This window comes from Harpegnathos saltator, unplaced genomic scaffold, assembly GCF_003227715.2.
Source record: "Harpegnathos saltator strain DR-91 unplaced genomic scaffold, Hsal_v8.6 scaffold514, whole genome shotgun sequence".
Classification (NCBI taxonomy): domain Eukaryota; kingdom Metazoa; phylum Arthropoda; class Insecta; order Hymenoptera; family Formicidae; genus Harpegnathos; species Harpegnathos saltator.
The window spans coordinates 463,102-481,999 of NW_020230332.1; the positions used below are offsets into that span (position 1 = coordinate 463,102).

An 18,898-nucleotide genomic window follows, 5' to 3' on the forward strand; every position below is an offset into this window, starting at 1 on the left:
CCGCATTGCACACGGGAAGCATTACGGTGGCGGTAGAAGCGGCAGTAGCACGTTCGTTAACCTTGCCGTCTCGCGACTAATTACAGCCGAGGGACGCGCACTTTCGATCGGGGCGAGAGGCGTTGTTGAATTATCACCTCGACGCGACGAGCCGAGCGCTCTTTGCACGCGGTTAATCGCTATATAGCGTCGCTCAATACGCCCCTCTGGGTCCCTCCAACTCGCGAAACATCGTTACGCGTGACGCTCGTGGGAGGAAAAGAAACGAAACTTGGAATTAAGTGGGCATACTTCACGTTCGCTCGACTCCAAATGCGAGTGTGTCGCTTCGACTGAAGCGACTCTTTCTGCAGTTCCTCGCCGTTTCAAATCGCGCGATTCGACACGTTTCAATGCGTGTCGAGTTATATTAGGAGCACCGGAAAGTCTTCTCGCATTTTCAAGCCTTCAATTCCCGCGGTTGTAGCGCGAGTTCTTAATTTCGATCCAGAATTAATTTAAATTCCAAGTTAGTTAACAACATTTCGTCATTGTGTACATCAAGTTTCATTCAGATCGAGCTTACTTGATTATTTTCATGCAAAGTTTCATGATAGAAACGAAAAGACTCTCCGGTATCCCTAATAATTTAATTGAAATATAAAGAGCGACTAGTACGAGAGTACGAGAATACGAGGGCCGATTGGATGACAATCTGGCGTGTTTGAGCGTGTCAAGTGATGTGGTAACAGGAAAGGGAAGAGCTTCAGCCGAATCGCACACACACACACACACACACATACACTGGCGCGTATCAAAATCACATATTCGGATTCGCAAGGTGTGCGTTGCCCCGGAACGGGGCCCTACGGCCGCCGACAGTTGGCGAAAGCGGCGATTTCCGCTGGAATTCGCCGATCCGCGCTCGTAGGCGAGACACGCGGTGTGAAATTAGGGCGTCGCGTAATCAGTCGGTCGCGTAATGAAATAATGAATGCGCGCCGGCTCCCGTGGCGACTTCAAAGCGGCCCGAAGACGCGGAAGGGGCAATGTTTCTCTTCGCACCGCTCGCCGCATAGCGGGTCATCGGGCCATGGAGGAGTCCCAGTATGGCCGCGGGCGGATTCAGCGCGAGGAAATGCAGTCGGCGTGAAATTATGTCGGATCTCTTTCGTTCCCCCGACTGTGTCTTTCTTTCTTTTTTTCCTGTTCGCGGCCGCCGGCGAATTCGTCGCGCGATCGACATTGCGCGACTTCGATTTTGCCGCCGATTGCCGTTTCCTCTCTTCTCCGCTCTTCGCGCCGGGTCGACGCGACGCGACGCGACGCGACGCTCCGATTCGAAACACGCGCTCGAGCGTGCTTCGCCGTTCTTTGTGAACGACCGACGAAACCCGCGGTACTTTATCGGGTAATGTCGAAGTGGCAGAGCGAAATAACGATCGTCAACGAGGAATCGCGCGGCTCTCTGAGAGCACTTTCACCGCCTGCTCCGCGGGTCTCGCACGACGCTTATTCCGATAAGAGGGAAGAGAAACATCGCGGACGTCAAGCTAACAGGTTGCGCGATTAACAGATCGGCTGCCTCGTTAACTTCCAGCAGATTCGTATTCAAGTTCGAGTCGCCAGAAACGCGGCGAACAAATCGCAATTTGCAATTGGCGACGGCTCGTTTCATCGCCACTCTATTCGTATATTTAATTTTTTGTACGCACAGTTTATTACGTTTTATCAGTAGGATGTAATAAGAAGTGTAATAAGAAATCTTGCTGATAATAACTATGCTGGTAATAACTACAATAATAACAACAATAATAGCAAAACGATAAATTAGACGTCCGCAATGTTCTTGATGCCTCGATCGGCCGAGGGGAGGAATACCTTACCAGTCTCCGCGAGCGGCCGGCGATCGGATGATGGCCTGGCTGACCCGCAGGATCGCCGGAGGGTCGCCTCGAAGTCGCCCACGACGTCGCTGAGGTCCAGCACCGGCGAGGGCTGCGAATTTCCCTGGCACGGCTGCGACGCGTACGACCGCGGCGGCGGCGGCGGTGTAGTCACGCCGTTCGCGGCCGCGCATTCTTGCGGTATTTTCGGCAATTCGGCCTCTATTCCCGCCAGTGCAGGGCTCACCTAAGATCGAAAATAAAAGGAACGATCTGTAACGCGATCTGCGCGTGCGAGGAGCCGCTTGTTCGTCGCCGCTTGTCCGACACGAATTACGGTGCTGACGCGGTGCCGCTACAACGCGGCTCCGTCGAATGATTTATCGCGGTACCGCTTCACGGTACCGCGACGAGCGCGCATTTATTGCTTTCGAGTCGCAAGCTCTTCGCGGCTTCCGCTTGAGAAGTACAACGCGACTCGGTACAACTCGACTTTTTTGGAACCGTCAGCGAGCAACCGAATTCGAAATCACACCGGGCACTCTCTCGACAACGCGGTTGAGGACGCGCGCGATATTTTGCGTATTTTGCGTCTCAACACCCTTTGAGGCACGTATCTTTCAGAAAATCCGAATCACATGAAAGTTTATATACGGGGGGTTCCTGGGGTCGCTGATGACGAATCCGTTATCAGATTTTTCGAAATTCAAGATGGCGGCCACAAATATGGAAAATCGTGATAATTTCGGTGACAATGAGTTTTGGACCTCGGATTCGTAATCAGCGAGCTCAAGAACTAACCAGAGTGCAATTTTAGCTAATTTTATGTACATTCTATGATCCGCCATCTGGAATTCGCCATCTTGGAAAATGCATTTTGGAATTTGGACCTCAGATTCGTAATCAGCGACCCAAAAAACCCGTAAATCTTGATTTTAAGCAAAAAATTCCCTAGTTCGTGGAAAATGATTTTTTCTGCAAAAATGTGTATTTTGCACACTTTGTTCATTTATAATGAATGGACAACTTGTGCAAAACACTTTTCAACCTTTCATGTACGTTCCCATATCACATAAGAAGCTAGAAAGTGCAAAAACCCCGACGAGAATCCCTCAAATATGAAATATTTCATGAAAATGTGAGAATAAATAGGTGATAAATATACTTACCACTATGCCTCAAAGGGTTAACCCTTAAAAGCCTATCATTGTTGAAATTTCATCGCACGCGAATTTTTTTATCCCTTATTACAAAAGTTTTTAATTTTTAACTTTTCTTTTTTAATTTTCAATTAATTTCTAATTTTTAATTTTCTATTAAAAACACAAAGTACATACTATAAGAATACATGCTGACAATACTAATTTCATAAGTATTTGTTCACACGATCATCAGCAGTGACATTACGATAAAACGGATCAATCCCCGCGTATGCTTTGCTACGAACAATAACAAGAAAAACTAGTATAGGATTGATGGTAACTTTTAAGGGTTAATCACATCTCGCCGCGATCCCGCCGACACAAAATGTCGCCGATAGTGTTACGCGCGCAAAGCGGTCGGGACGAAAGCGGAAACGGAAGGGCTGAAGAGTCGCTATTCGTGTCGCAGCTACGTTTCCGCACGGCGGGTGTCAAATCGAAACGTTACCTTCGCACTCTGTGTAGGATGCGTTCGGCGGATCATGCTGGGTTAACGGTGCAACCCGGTTTCACTAATTCGCTAACTCGCGGCAGAGCGGCGCTTTCCGCGCGCGCGGAACGCGCCCACCCGTAATTAGAGGTACCGCTAATTAATTACCAGGCCTAAGAGAACCTCCATCGACTGACATTGTCTGCGGCGTTCTCTCTTCTTGCGCCGCTCCAGGCTCGGCCGGTCGCCAGCGCTTCCGGCCGCGACGGCCTCGCAATAACGCACGAAATCTAGATCGATGTGATATCCGTACGGGCAGCAGAGACACTGCGAGCCCGTCGAGCCGGACACGTACGCCTGCGTCCCCACTGCAACAGACAGAGAACAATAGAGAAGTGCGGAAGATTATCGCCGCGGATCGATTATCAGCGATATCGCCCGGCCCGGCGCGGCCAGGCGAGGCGTCGCGCCAAGTCGTGATAAGAGAACGACGCCGATTAGAGAAATCCCGCGAGCGGATCGCCTCGCGTCGCGACGCGGCGACCACGTCTTGCGAGCATCGCGAATCGGCGATTTCTCGCGGGTGACCCGTCGCGTCGCGGCGACGATTAATCATCGTCGTTGACTCGCCGCGCTACTTCGCGCCCGGCGGTGATCTCTTCGTTTTGCCGAATTCACGAGCGAGGCGTTGTTCTCGTTCTTTTCGCGAACGAGGCATGGAAAGCGCGCGCGTCGGTGGAGTGTGCTCGCGTCTCGATCGAGTCTTGCTTTTCGAATCGAGTTCTTCGCGTGCGCGCGCGCGCGCGCGCGCGGACTTGTTCTATTGTTAGAGGTGAATCACAATCGGCCGTTGTTCAATCCCGAGCGGACGTTTGTTTTGGGGGGGTTAATGGCCGCAGCGCAATGTAAACCGAAATATGTTGTAACCATTGGCGAGCATCCAGCGGGACACGGTAATAATAATCCCCGGCGAAGGTTCGTTAGCCGAGAGGGAGAGAGGGAGAGAGAGAGAGAGAGAGCGCAGCGCGTAGGGACAGTCCATTTAAGCATCACACGGCGAAACCCGCCCGCGGTATCACGACAATCACGTGACAATGACTTAGTGAATTACGCCTCCCTGATGCGCGATGAAGCATCACGCGGCGTTCCATTCAGGTCGCGCCGCGAGTCGCCTTCCACCTTCGTCCGCGTGTTCGGTTATATAACGCCGGGGAAAATCGTCCCGTCGCGGGTCGATAATAACAATAATGACGATAATGACGATAATGACAATAACGATAACGATAACGATAACGTGATCGCCGCGGTAGCGCCGGCGAAAAACTTTAGCGTCCGCGCTCGGTTGTGCAACGGGAGAAAATAATCCCGTCGGGAGGCGACAGCGACGATAACGGTACCGCCCGCCTCTCGTCTCTCGGTAGTGAGAAAAAAATGGACTTGAGAAAATGTTGCGCGATAATTTCGAGGAAATGATTGCGCGAAGAACTAACTGTTTTCGGCCAGGACGAAAATTAGATTAGAAACAACAGCCGCGACACAGAGCCGGATTATTGGTTATTATCCGTTATCCGTTGTGATTTTCAAGTTGCAGGACGATTGCAGCGGATGTAAAAAATACGCAAAGCGCGGAATAACGACATCGAGATGACAAGATGACAAGGTGGATAGTGCGATCGATTACGTGCACGTACATTTATTACGTTTATTTTTACTATTATTATTACGTATCACGTTGCTCGCCTCGCCGTGGCGGCGGCGAGCGAACGAGCGGCGCGGGCGGCTCGTTTCACGCGATTTTCACGCTTGCGATTTCCAACTTGACCGCGGCCAACGATCCTCCCGATTGTTGCTGCACTTTTATTATTAAAGATGACTCACCGTTTCCATTGAAAACGCGGGCCGAGGGAACGACAGTCAGGGCCATCTCGGCGGGTCGTCAGACTTGTTCGCAGGTTTGCGTTTCCATGATCCTGCTGCAAGCAAGCAGAGACATTAATACAAGCAGAAATACAAATCGCGCAAGAGTCAGCGGCGGCGAGAGTCGTCCTTCGACGTGGCCGCGAGGATTCGCGCTGCGCATAAATAACTCGAGGAGGAGGAGGAGGAGGAAGAGGCAAAGGCGTCGGGTTCCTTCGCCGACGGCAGCGCGAGCGCGCGCGGGGCGGAAATTTTTCCGGCGAAAGTCGCAACAATTTGCCGCACGCCCTGATTACAATGATTGCGCAACCGCGCGCGCGGTTTCTCGGAATAGCGCAATTTTATTAGCACGATGCATCTCCCCGGTCGGAGAATCGCGGGCTCTAACGCGCCCCGCGGCGTTTCAATTGCTCCAATCGAGCGGCGGAGATAGCGAATCCCTCCCGGCGAAATCCTCGTTATCAAATGGCCGGAGTCGTGCGAGAACTGCGAGAGACGGCAATTAGCGCGTCTCATCCAGCCTGCGCGCGAAATCGCAACTTTTCTTCGCAGCCGAGAGATTCGCGGCGAGAGAACTTAATTAGCCCGCGAGCTTCTCATCTCGCGCGTTTCGCGCGCTCGCGCGGGCATCTCGCTGCTTTCTACGAGCTCGCATAGCGAATACCGGCCGGTATTCGCAATTAACTCGCTCGACTCGTTTGCGCCTGACGCGACTCATAACCGGTTTCTTGCTGAATTATTCAGGGATTTTTGTCGGTACGATTGTATCTCTCGCATCGCGAAATTAGAATACACGCATCGGCGCTCGGCCTTTTCCTGCTAATTGGCGCTTTTGCGCGCGAATCCGCCAAAGACGACGGACGCGCCGAACGAATGATCGCTCCCTTCACGCTGTTCGTCACACTTTGAAAGGTATAGACCTCTGCCTCGCCTCCCCCGGCCCGCCGAAATGCACTTTTCACGGCGCGCCGCGCCGCGCGGCGCGAGCTAATTCCGTATCCCGGATTTCTGGTCTGACGACAGCGCGTCCTCTCGGTGTCTCCTCGCGCGTCTGTCGCCACACGCGGTGCGTGAACTTTTTAATTGTTTCCCGACGGAGGGAGAGAGGGGCTGATATACTCCTCCACTCTCTCGGCGCGACCTTTCGTGTCGCGAGTTGCGAGAGGCGGATATTTTTACGAATCCTCGCGGTTTCTCCGCAGCGCCGAAGAATTCCGCCTCGACGGCGACTCGGAAGAATCGCCGAGGATTATGACAGTTATCCCTGACGACAAATTCACCAACCGCGTGCGAGCCTCGCGTGCTTCCGCTCGCGCCTGTTGTCCTCCTCGTTCTCTCGCCTACTCTCGCCGACATTTTGACATTCCGTTAATTCCGCAGGCAACACGAAGCGACACGCGCGACGTGTACTTATTTATCGATGAATGGAATTTTTCGGTTTTCTCTGATGGGTGCCGCGAGTAACGGTGTATTCAGCTCCGATGAATAAGTTTACCTCGGGGATGAATTTAAATTTGTATTTTAATGCGCAGTCCCGGTCATCGAACGCGTCACGGTGCACAAAAGAGTGTGAGTCTGTGAGCGGCTCTCTCTCTTTCTCTCTCTCTTTCTCTCTCTCTCTCTCCTTCTCTCCTTCTGTCCCTCTTCTCATTCAGGAGATCGCTCGAGGGCGTACGCGCGGCGGGAGACTTCTCTCGCTGCGCTTGCTTGTATTTTTCCTAATCAAACACGCTATCTCGCGAGAGTCTCGAAATATCACGATTGCTGATAAGAGAGACGATAAGAGAGGCGATTTCTCGGCGATCTTTATCGCGCGGGACCGTCACCGCGATCGTCGGGCATTTTTCCTCGGCAAATTGGTTCTTAGAGAGAAGAGAAAGAGAGAGGGAACAGGAGAGAAGGAGGGAGGGAGAGAGAGAGAGAGAGAGAGAGACCGAGATGACTATAATGAAGTCTAAGAGTACGGTGATTCCTCGACGCGTTTGTGCCGAGATGGAGGCACGTTCGCCGTTTGTGCGACGACGGAGGTGTTCCTCCTCCTCCTCGCCGCGGAAAACCGTCTCGAGCACGACGAAGGGATCACTTAAAGGCGACTCACGTACACTGTAGGGAGACCCGCGACCGCCACCGCCGTCCGCCTTCACCTCGTGTCGTCGTTGAATGGAAAGTCAAGTCAGCGACTCTCCGCGAACTCGGAAACCATGGCCTAATTCCAGAAGAGCCGACGAGCGCGAGCGCGCGCGATGCCGATAAGGGGCGCGATATTCCGTCCGAGAGAAAAGAGAGAGAGAGAGAGAGAGAGATAAGAAAATAGAGAGAGGTGAGAGAAAAAGAAAATCGAGCCGAAAAATTGCGCGAAAACAATCGCGGAGACGCGACTCTGTCCGGAATACTTCTGCCCGAGAGCGATTAAACCAGATCGATACGCGGCGTGTTTCTGTCGCACTGATAACAGCGCGACCCGGCTGATAACGAATCGTAAGTACGCCCATACGCACGTAGTTGGCAATTGGAGCGATAAATACAACGCGATACACCACGCGAAGCGTGGTGCGGAAACTAATTAATCACAGCCTCCTCCGTGCGTGCGCACACACGCGGATTTTCCGCCCTTTCTCCCGACTTGTCGTCGTCGTCGTCGTCGTCGTCGTCGTCGTCGTTACAGTTTATCGAGCATGAAAGCGCGCACCTGATCACACGCGGGATAAGCGGTGTCGCTGGATTTTTGCTCGTCGCTCACAATTACGGGGACGCAGGCGTTGTAATAGATGTGCAAAACACGTGTAGATGCGCGACGTCGATGCGCGGCTTGTCGAAGCGAGCGGGAACGGGAACACACGGCGGTGAATAATGATCGCGCTCGTCCTTGCAAGGCTAATGCCCTTGCACGACCACTTTCATCCTCGGTTATCTATTAATGTCGCCTGAAAATTATCTTACGACACACGCCGTCGTGTGCGTAATATACGCGCGGATGTGGTAATAAGACACCCGATGCCTCGCACGTGTCTCTCGTTTTAATCGGCGCGTAAGCGGCGCGCGGTGAAATATGCGCGCGCTAGATAAAGCGACTTTCAATTTCGCCCCGGGCGTACGTGGACATTGTGCTCCAAGCACCGTCGGCGCCGACGATTTCCGACACGTGCATCCGCCCCCTGTCCTCCGCGAATTTTCCGCATCAAGCGGCGAAACAGCTGACACGATCGTGAGATAAGATTCCGTTAGGTTTCGGGCTTACGTTGAGCTCGCAAATAATTCAGGGGAAAACGCAGCCCAGCAGTCGACATCGGATAGACAAGAGGAGATTTTTTTTATTTTTTTTTCTCTCTTATTTTATTCTTATTTTCTTTCCTTCCTTCCTTTCCTTCTTTCTTTCTGCCTCCTTCTTCTTTTTTCTTTTTTATTACTTTCTTTCACTTTTTATTCTATGAGAATTTTCTTACTCTTATACCGCTGTCTCAGTCTTTGTACACCAAAGAGATCTCAGACCCGTATATTATTAATAAATAAATAAATGAATACATTCCGTCGGTTTTCGGCATCCAAGCGCGGGTTTTATCGAGTATTAGGATATATGGGGATTTACTAATTGCTCTCTACTTTTTCTGTACGCACCTTAATGAATGATAAAATATTACCCTATTAACAATCTTCGATCGAGAACGCAATTAATGACCAACTCATTGCGGTAAGATCGTGCTCCAATTATTCGAGTCACGATCTCTCGTTGCATGAAATAAGTACGAATTAACGAATAATCAGAAAGCAATCCAACGATGATTGCTCGCGCAAATAATGACAAACTACAAGCGCTACATATGAGATCTAATTTTATCTTTAATTACAAAGAGTCCTCCATATAAGTATACAGTTCGACAAGAAAAAGATCGCAGACTGATTCATCCGAGCCGACCTCATCATGCCACCATAAGCGTCACACCGTCGTTACTTCCCGGCGAAAGCGAGCTCGGCGACGAGGTTCTATGTGCAGTGAAGAGCGCGCTATAAAAATCCTCGTCACTCGTCACCTACGAGAGGCCGCGGGAGAGAAAGAGGAAGAGAGATAGAAAGATAAAAAAAGGGAGGAGGCTCGTGATCTCGGCGTTGCGACAAAGCCGCGCGACTCACTTTTGCTCTCGGCGCGGTCCAAAAGCAGCGGCCGAAACGACCGGTCATCATTTGCTCGCAAAATGAAACACGCGCGTGTGCGCGCTCATAAAGCCACTGACGATGTAATAAAAAGGCGGATTCCCGATTCCCGCGGGAAAATCTCGCTCGCCTCACCGACAAAGGGAAAGAGTTGTTTGCCCGGCGACGGAACATTTCTCCCCGTCGGATCAGATAAGAGCCGCGCGTCATGTCGCGCACGCGGATCCGGAAAGAAATGCGCGACGTGTCGCATTGCCGTCTCCTCCCCTCTCTCACTCTCTCTCTCTCTCTCTCTCTCTCCCGCTCGCTCTCGCTCCCGCTTGTTCTCCTTGGCCTTTGGCCTGCGATTATGAACACAATGGCTCGTAAACAATAGAGAAATCGTGCAAGACCCCAGCGTTCTCTGCGGCCGACGATACACGCGGCCGCGATGCATCCTCCGCCCTTCCGCCCGCTCGCCCGCCCTCACAAGTTAACCTCGGGGAACGTCAGACGCCGATTTGTTTCCAATTTTTTATAGTTATTTTTTATGTCAAAATATGAAGAAATCTGTTATCATTTTTAGCTTAAATTAATTTTTTCATTTTCGAAATTTTTCAAGTTTTGCACACAAGTACACTATTTTATACATATTTAAAACAGTATTTCTTAAAAATATATATATATCTATCTGATTTGTTGAAACTTGCACACACATGTCGCCGATTATGAATGAGAACTATTTTGTAAAATTCAAAATGGCGGATCTAATATGGCTGACGTCGTTGTTGAAAAAGTGTTCAGTTTTACGCTACATTCGACGTTGCGTAATCTTTCGGCTCACTATCCAGCAAACAAGCTCGTTTCAACATCAAAATCTGGTAAAAAATGAACAAGAAATGAACGAGAAAAGAATGAACGAAGAAAAATTTGAGAAATTTCGAAAAATTGAAAAAATTAATTTAAGCTAAAAATGATAACAGATTTCTTTATATTTTGACATTGAAATTAAAAGTAACTGTTTAATAAAATAAAATTAAAATTAATTAAAATAAAATTAAAAATAACTATAAAAAATTGGAAGCAAATCGGCGTCTGACGTTCCCCGATGTCAGCTACGCGCGCTCGTGCTCTCGCGAGAGCGATATTACATTGAGCCGCGCGCTTATGAATTATTGTCGTCGCGGCTCTCCTCCGCGCGATCCTCTCCGCTGATCGGCCCGCCGACGACGCGCGCCGCACGCGACGGAGGCATCGCGCGTGCGACGACGCTCCGACGTTTTATACGCGATATTGAACTCGGCGTCGACTATAATTAGACCTCTCGCCGAGGACGACGGGAACGATCTTTCCGGCGCGGCGGCGGCGGTGAAAAGTGCTTGCCGACCGCTCGTCAGCGGATTTCATTGCGATCAATGAGAGGCAATCGGCGGTGATTCGCGCGCGGGTGAGAAGAATTTCGTCGACCGCGCTTTTCCACGTCGTTGACGGCGAAGGAGGTCTCTCGTCGCCGCTGGCGCGGAAAGATGCCGCGCGGTGTTTCCGAGACGTCGAAATTATTATTCCTGGGAGAATTGATTGACGTTCCTTCCGCTCCAAAGGGAGCCGCCACTTTCGACGTGCCCGACTTTTGGGAATCTTTCATGTTCGCCGAATAATTCTAGCCGTTACCGTGTTGCGTTAGCGGTAACGGGGGCGGGCGGGTGCGACGCGATACGGCGTGGAGAACGCACAACAATCATTAGTAACGGCGCGAAGGGTTAAAGGTGGCGCATTAATATCAATTTCCTGTTTTCCCCGTCAACCTCCCTGCCGGCCATTTTTTCTCAAAGCGTAACATTAACCACGGTACGTGGAGATAGTAACGAGGCGCTCTCTAAGAGCGTATATAAATAGGAGAGCACCGAGAGAGAGAGAGAGAGAGAGAGAGAGAGAGAGAGAGAGAGAGAGAGAGAGAGAGAGAGAGAGAGAGAGAGAGAGAGAGAGAGAGAGAGAGAGAGAGAAGGACAGACGAGCGGAGGAGCGTCGACGAACGAGCATGGAAGATAAAAAGTCACGCGCTCGAAGCGCAGCCGACGACGATGACGACGACGACGACGGTGGTGCGTAAACGCATGCATCGGAAAATCGAATTGTCTCTTGCGAGAGCAGGAGGAAATTATTCAGAAAAAAAGAGAGAGAGAGAGAGAGAGAGAGAGAGGAGAGGTCGTCCTGTTCGCAGGTCATAATCCATTCGCGTGCGTCGCGAGTTCGCGCGAGCTCGTAAAACCCCGGCTCGTTACCCCGCGGGGGATTGTGCCGTGAAACAACAAGCTACAAAGCTCGCGCTTTACGCCCGTCTCTATTTCACCTAACGCTGTTTTAGGGGCCGATAAAGCACGCGTATAAAGCTCGATATATTACGCGCGTATTTCAAAGACTCTAAACGCGCGTTTGTCGGCCCTTCTGAGAAATGGCACTCTGTGCCTTTTCGGCCTCGTTTGTCAGCCTCGGTCGCGAGGGGACGGCAATTACCGGGCCGCCCTCGGTGAACGCTTTTACGCGGTTTCACGCGCACTCGGCTGCGCGTGAGACCCGTGAAATAACACGTTTGGCTATTTGGGAATCGACGCGCTGCGGAATCGAGGGGGCTGCTTCTTGAATATTGTATTCCGAAAGCCCCGAGGCGCACGCGAGGAAAATCACCGCCGCGCGGAGAATCGGATCTGCTTCCTCGCTGTTCGAGCGACTCGCTTGAAACGCGCGCGCGGTCGTCATTCATTTGCCGCTTTCTCGTGAATGAGAAACGGCTCGAGTGTCACGCCACAAAGGTCGAGATGTTTCGTCCGTCTGTTGTCCGGCCAAGAGACAAAGTACACACTCCGGAGATCACACACGGCCGACTGCCGTGCCGTGGACACGCGTTCACGCGCCACATATACGTATGCGCGCGCGTGCGCGTGCGCGCAAACACACACACACACACACACACCATATAACGCGCCCACACACGGCTCTCAACCGCAGCACTCGCCCATTAAGGCTTTTCTCAATGAACGTGTACGCCGAAAATATCGCGGCACCGGATGACGAGCGAAGCCATAACGTATTTTTGTCATCTCCTCTCGCCGCGAAGATGCGGTCTCTCTTTCGTGTTCGCCGACCGCGGTGCAACAACAGGAAGTAACCGCTCGTCTCGTCGTCGTCGTCGTCGTCGTCGTGACGGCGACGACGACGATAACGACGGCGAGATCGCGAGGAAATTCACGCAGAACTGAAACGCGAATGTTTTCAAAGCAAACAAGGGGAGAGAGAACAGAGAGAACAGAGAGAGAGAGAGAGAGAGAGAGAGAGAGAGAGGGGGCGGATGCGGCTTTGAAGAAACGAGGAAACGATGTGAAACGTATCGCGAGCCGATATCATACGAATGTCTCCCTTTCATAGGACGAATGTACGAGCGCACACGTGTGTAATTTTAATTACCGTATCACGAGCGGAGGATAATCGAATGCGAGTGCGATCGGTTTATAGTTTCGCGTCTCTTTGAACGCCCGACGCACTTTATGATATCGACCTCGCCGGTAATTAGCGATTAAAAGGGATAAAAGCAGAGGCCGCCGGCTATGGAAGCGAGCGCGCTCGCGCGCGCTTTTGTACCCGCCAGCTTTAAATCCCGACTGGTGTTAATTAAGTTCCTACGGGCCTCCATTGTGCGCGGGACTCGCGGGACCGACGTTTTCATTTGCCGTCCTCGTCGTCGTCGTCGTCGTCGCTGCTGCTGCGGTCGTAACAATGAGCGACACTCTCACCTCGAAGTATTTCCCGATACCGTGGGGTGCGCGCGCGCTCGCTCGCTCGCTCGCTCGCTCGCGCAATTTAGTTGAGCGTGAAATTGATCTCCATTTCATCGTTTGTGTCGCCGTGCGCGACAATGGGGGATGCATATATAAATAGAAATTAAAGTCGAACGCGCGCGCCGCGCGATCGCTATCGCCGGCGGAATTAGAACGAAACACACACGCACTCGGCGCACCTATGATAGAGATAGAGACAGACGTGCCTCTCTTTATGCGCGCGTGCTTTTCCGATCGATTGGCCAAGCGTCTCGATCATGAATCTGCGCTGCGCGGACTCTCTCTCTCTCTCTCTCTCTCTCCCTCTCTAACGCACTATACGACGAACACCTCGCCGAGAGGTCCAATACGAGCCTGCTTTCGTCGTGTGAAATACAGTACAGTACTGGCGACCGTCTTCACCCCCTGACTGCCTAACTATTACTATTACTTTATATTAATCTATCATTATTTAGACTACTATTTTGTTTTTTTTTTGTATTGTTCCATTACTTGTTTATACTCAGCTTGCGTATTCTTTCAGCTGATGTAAAACTAAAAAATTTGTTGTATCATTTTTGACTTCCTCGCGGTTGAGGGGACTGCGTCCCAAAGCGCTCAATAAATAACGCTTTCTCTCTCTCTCTCTCTCTCGGAGCGTGGCCGGGAAAAGTAACCGTCCGGTCGAAAAGATTAATTTCTCCCACTCTCGAAATTATCAGGATGAACTTTTGAACGATTCGTTGAACGTTTTCCGCTCGTGCACACGGAGAGCGCCGGAGGGAAGACGGGAGAAAGATAAACGGTCGATTAACGGTCGACGATTTGACGCTTAACGCAAATTCGACGCAGCGTCGCGTCGAATCGCTAATTTCCCCGAGGACAACTGAGCGCTAACAGTTGTCGGGGCTGTTAATTCTCGCTGTCGACTCTCCGACGGTCCGACGATTCCTACGCGGCGACGAGGAGAGGCGAGAGGCAATGTCAACTTTGATCTAGGCGCGGGCATGGATAAAAATTGCCGGTCGTCTATTTGCCGTTGGATCTAAAGATAGCGGAGCGAGTCGCTTGAAGGTGACGTCCCTCGTCCCTCTTTTCACCCGGCGTGTTTAATTTCTGATTATCACCAATACCATTACGTCTCGTGAGGTGCGAATATCGTTAGCGCGACACAAGGATCCCGCGCTTACGGGAATCACAGTTTTGCAGAAAAAATAAAAAAAGGAATACCCCTCCCCCTGGATATCTCTCGCGGCGCGACATTTGCCGCGCTCTCCGTGTTTGTTCCCGAGTGAGTCACGAATAACTCGCAACTCGCGACGTAACGCGACGCGCGCGACTTGTCTGAGAGTCCGCCGATTTAACGTATCTCCTCGCGAGGTCGATCGGCCGGCTGTAAAAGGCCGCGCCGCGCCGCGCTGCGTTGCGGAAATTGCCGGAGATTAGCGGCCGGCGCGGCGGAGTGCGATAAAATGCCGCAGCTATCCCAGACACTCGGAAGCGTTCGGCGTGCGAAGGCGCTCGTAAAAATCGTTTTATCGCGCCGCTCTGTTACGAGCGATTTCTAACGTACGCGGGCAACCGCGCGTAATTAGCGTAGATTACAAGCGCGGTATTATCGGCACGTGTTACGGGGAAACAACCCGCACAATGAACCGACGACGACGACGATAGCGGCGGCGGCGGCGGCGGCGACGTATCCGAGTTTCACGTCGCCCGACGTCGCGCGCATTATTGCGCATTACCGTTATTGGGAAATCCGCTATTCCGTTAGCCAGTCGTCCGTCACGTTAATTCCACACGGAAGAGCAAAGCGCTTCCGGTGCGAGCGCAAGCGCGTTTCGCAAGAGTGAGAAAAACGCGTCCCTGTCGTCGGCGAAGGCGCGCTTCGTCGGGGTTTTATCAGCCGCGCCCGCTGTCAAATTGCGGAACGCGACGGAATAAATCCGTTTCCGCGGATACAGCGCCGCGGGAGATCGGCGGGGGAGGGGAGAGAAAGTCGCGTGTATTTAGGTCGGGCTTAATCAGCGGCTCGTTTTTTCGTCGAACATCGCAGAGTGGAAAAGGACCCGCGAGGTTAACGGGGTCGGTACGGGGGTTATTACGCGAGCTAACGGGGGAGTATACGCGGCTAAGCGCGCGAGCGAGTATTTGAAATAAATTAGATACGCCCATTTGATTGCGGACATAAAAGGTAAAGGCACTTATGGCATTGTGTGTAGCGCAGGCCGCCGACGTGTAATCGCGGTTGCTCGGACCGCCGTTAATAAAGCCGCATTCACGTCACGTCTCGTCTCGTCTCGCGACGCGCGTCTCCGTATTCGTGCATTTTGACAAAAATCTCGAGGCGGCGCGGCGCGGCGCGGCGGAAGGAGACAGCGCGAGTCGCTTTCGAGCGCGGGCGCGACCGCAATGGAGAAACGCGCCGTCGCGCGCGTTTCCGTCGCGATATCGAGGGCGGAATACTGATCGCTGTGAAAGAATGTCGAATGTAATCATCTCGAATCGGGAATAGCCGAACGAAACCGTGTCGCCGAGCGGCCGCGCGATTGCCGGAGATTATTTAGATTAATTCACATCCGCGCGCACGCGCGTGTCTCCCAGTGTGTGTGTGTGTGTGTGTGTGTGTGTGCGGCTTCCTTCGCCGCCAAGCGACCGTTCAAGACACGACGACACGACACAACAAGCGTCGGGCTCTCGTCTCGGCCGCCCGGTGTGAGTGTTCCTTTATTGGGCCTCCGGCGCTCGGGGCCTGATGCAACAACGAGGTCCCTCGCGACTGCGGAGGCGTGCGATGCGTGGGCGTGCGCGGCGTAAGACTTCCCTCACACCGCTCGTAAACACACGGACACGCAGGCGGGCACAGAGACACGCGGTCGAGTACACACACGGCGCGGTGCGCGCGGGGACAAATGTAAAGGGTGCTTGAAACATTCCGCCACCTGCGCCGCCGTCACACAGGATTCCGCGCGCGCGCGCGCGCGCGCGAAGGAGCGAGCTCTCGGTCGATTCGTCATGTCGCGTTAAAGGGAAGCACGGCGAGTATCTGCATGCATTATGCAACCAGCGTCTCGCGTCGTTTCTTCGTGAGATAGCAGAGATCACGTCGGGTCCCCGTCGTTGTCGTCGTCGTCGTCGTCGTCGTCGGCTTCGCCTCTCTTACCGAAAGAAGAGCCCTTGCCGCCGCGCTGCGCCCGCCCGCTTTCTTCGCGGCGATATTCGCGAAAACGTGCTCGTTAGCGATTCGTCAGGCTGTGCTATCGGCAGCGACGCTTGATGAATTCGCCAGCGAGGCTCTTCTCCCATTCCGGCACTCGGGATCCCACTTCGGGTTGCTTGCAGCCTTGCTTTCTTCTTGCTAATCCTCGGTATCGAGTGGAAAGAATGTTCCACCGGCGAAGTATCTTCTCGTCGGGTTCGGGTCACACGAATCTTATCGAAATTCCCCATTTTTCCCTCCACTCTCGTTCCCCGACACTTTGCCGATTCGACTTGCAACGCGCTTATTTCGGGATTTCCCCGAGCTTAGCGGCGCGAATGTGGTCCTCGCGCGATGAGCTCGTGAGAAGACGAGAGAGAGAGAGAGAGAGAGAGAGAGAGAGAGAGAGAGAGAGAAGGATTGTCACACACATCGGCGCACGTACTGCGCGCCGCGCGACTTTCGCTCACCGGGGAGAAGACGAAAATCAAACGAACAAACAAACCGACCGATCACTGTCACTTTTCGCTTCACCCGGTATATGCTAACGAACGTAACACGCGCACACGTAGGCCCACCTCACGCGGCCTCTCTCATTCGCCCATGCACGCTTACGCACACACGTACGCGACTTGAATAATACGGCGCGTACGGGCTCGCGCGCGCTCCTTTAAGAGCGTTTTAAAGCCTCGAGTGAGCCGAGAAAGAGAGAGAGAGAGAGAGAGAGAGAGAGGGAGAGCCGATAACCGCCGCACTTGGATTCCGTTGGATAATCCGCGATTTTGAGCGGATTTTTACGCGAGGACGCCGGCGTCGTCGTCATCGTCGTCGCGATCGCGTCTCGATCGATTGCCCGCTGTTGTGCTGACAGCGACGACGTTTCACGACGTAAACGAAGAAATCCGATTTTCGCGGGCGCACGAGGAGACGACGCGAGGAGACGAGCATCGCGTTCCCTCCGCGAGACGAAGCGAGACGACGGATACTCCTAGCCGCGGCGCGCCGTGCGAGAGGTGCGAGATTGCTCGGGAGCGCGAATTTTCCGACTTCCACGGCCGACAGACAGTCCAAAGAAACGCGCGCGCTTGGGAATCGACCTTTCGCCGTGGGTATTTCTTTCCTAGCCGCTGGCGACGCACTCGCGCTGGCGATATTGCGTCTTTGCTTCGTTTTTCCGAGTCGTGCGTCAGCGTCCCGTCACTCGCGAGTTTCCATGGAAATCGCGCTGGCGCTCGCGAGCGAAAGACCGGCTCCAGGAAGCCATGAAATTTCGCGAAGGTGAGACTCGCCGCGATTCGGCCTCGGACGAGTTCGCTCTCGCTCTCGCGGTGTGAACGCCGCGCCGCGAAAACGCTAGGCGCCCTCCCTCGCGCAACCGCGAAGGCCGCGCCTGTCCATCTCGGATGCGATTTCGCCGGTTCTGCCGAAATTATCATCTCTGCTTTCGCCGCGAGCTTGTTAGCACATAAACGGCACCGCGTCGTATATCCGTGGCCATCTGTTAGCCGTGCGAAGTAACGCGGCGATAACTCGGAACGGTCGAGACGTCAACACAGCGATATGATCTGTATATGAATCGGCAGTCACGTAGCGCGCGTTTAATTGCAGATAAACTCTCTCTCTCTCTCTCTCTCTCTCTCTTGTTTCGAGATTGAAGCTCTTACAATATCAGCTCGGCCCACAGTGTGTGATACAGGAAATTGATGTTCAAAAAGGTCTACAGCATTCAATTTTCAACCGATTGGGACGATTTTTCTTTTTTTTTTTTCAATGAAGGTGAGAAGATTACCTACAATTCTACCGAGCGATATTTTCGATATCAGGAATCCCAACCGAATCCTTAATAGACAAAGTATAAAATATTGATACATTTTCAGTAAATGATTTTTTCTACCTCTGTCAATGCGCAAACCATTATAATTGCCAAACTATGGTATTGGTTTTCTTCCAGTGTCTTCTTACACTTGCGACATATAAATTCGAAGAAATCAATAGCTTATGCATTAAATCTTCATTCGTTGCTACGCGGGAAATCTTCCGCGTATTGAACTGTCTGAATCTTCGAATCTTTCCTTGTTTCTTGCTTCCGCAGCTTGCAGCTTGCTCCGCAGGTTTGGAGTTTACGAGTTGAGTAGTAAAAGATTTACAATCCATGGATCCATAGTTTGGCAATTATAATGGTTTGCGGGTTGACAGAAGTAGAAAAAATCATTCTTTTGAAAATGTATCGATATTTCATACTTTGTCTATTAAGGATTTGGTTAGGATTCCTGATATTGAAAATACCGCTCGGTAGAATTGTAGGTAATCTTTTCAGCTTCATGAAAAAGATAAAAAAATCGTTC

General features: G+C 52.1%; 1 protein-coding gene across 4 annotated transcripts in view; it reads right to left on the reverse strand.

Moving 5' to 3' along the window:
• Kank (KN motif and ankyrin repeat domain-containing protein 2 kank) overlaps positions 1-18,898 on the reverse strand; it is a 47,618-nt gene that overhangs the window by 18,667 nt on the left and 10,053 nt on the right. The window contains exons 1-4 of one of the 4 annotated variants that reach the window (XM_011137729.3): positions 7,517-7,684; positions 5,376-5,467; positions 3,666-3,865; positions 1,866-2,112 (exon numbers count right to left, since the gene is read on the reverse strand). In XM_011137729.3, the coding sequence (XP_011136031.1) occupies positions 1,866-2,112; positions 3,666-3,865; positions 5,376-5,421 (493 nt within the window). In that variant the 5' untranslated portion in view covers positions 5,422-5,467; positions 7,517-7,684. Of the gene's footprint in view, positions 1-1,865; positions 2,113-3,665; positions 3,866-5,375; positions 5,471-7,516; positions 7,685-18,898 lie in introns of those variants that run through there. The other 3 variants (XM_011137728.3, XM_011137726.3, XM_011137727.3) reach the window with 3 other exon arrangements.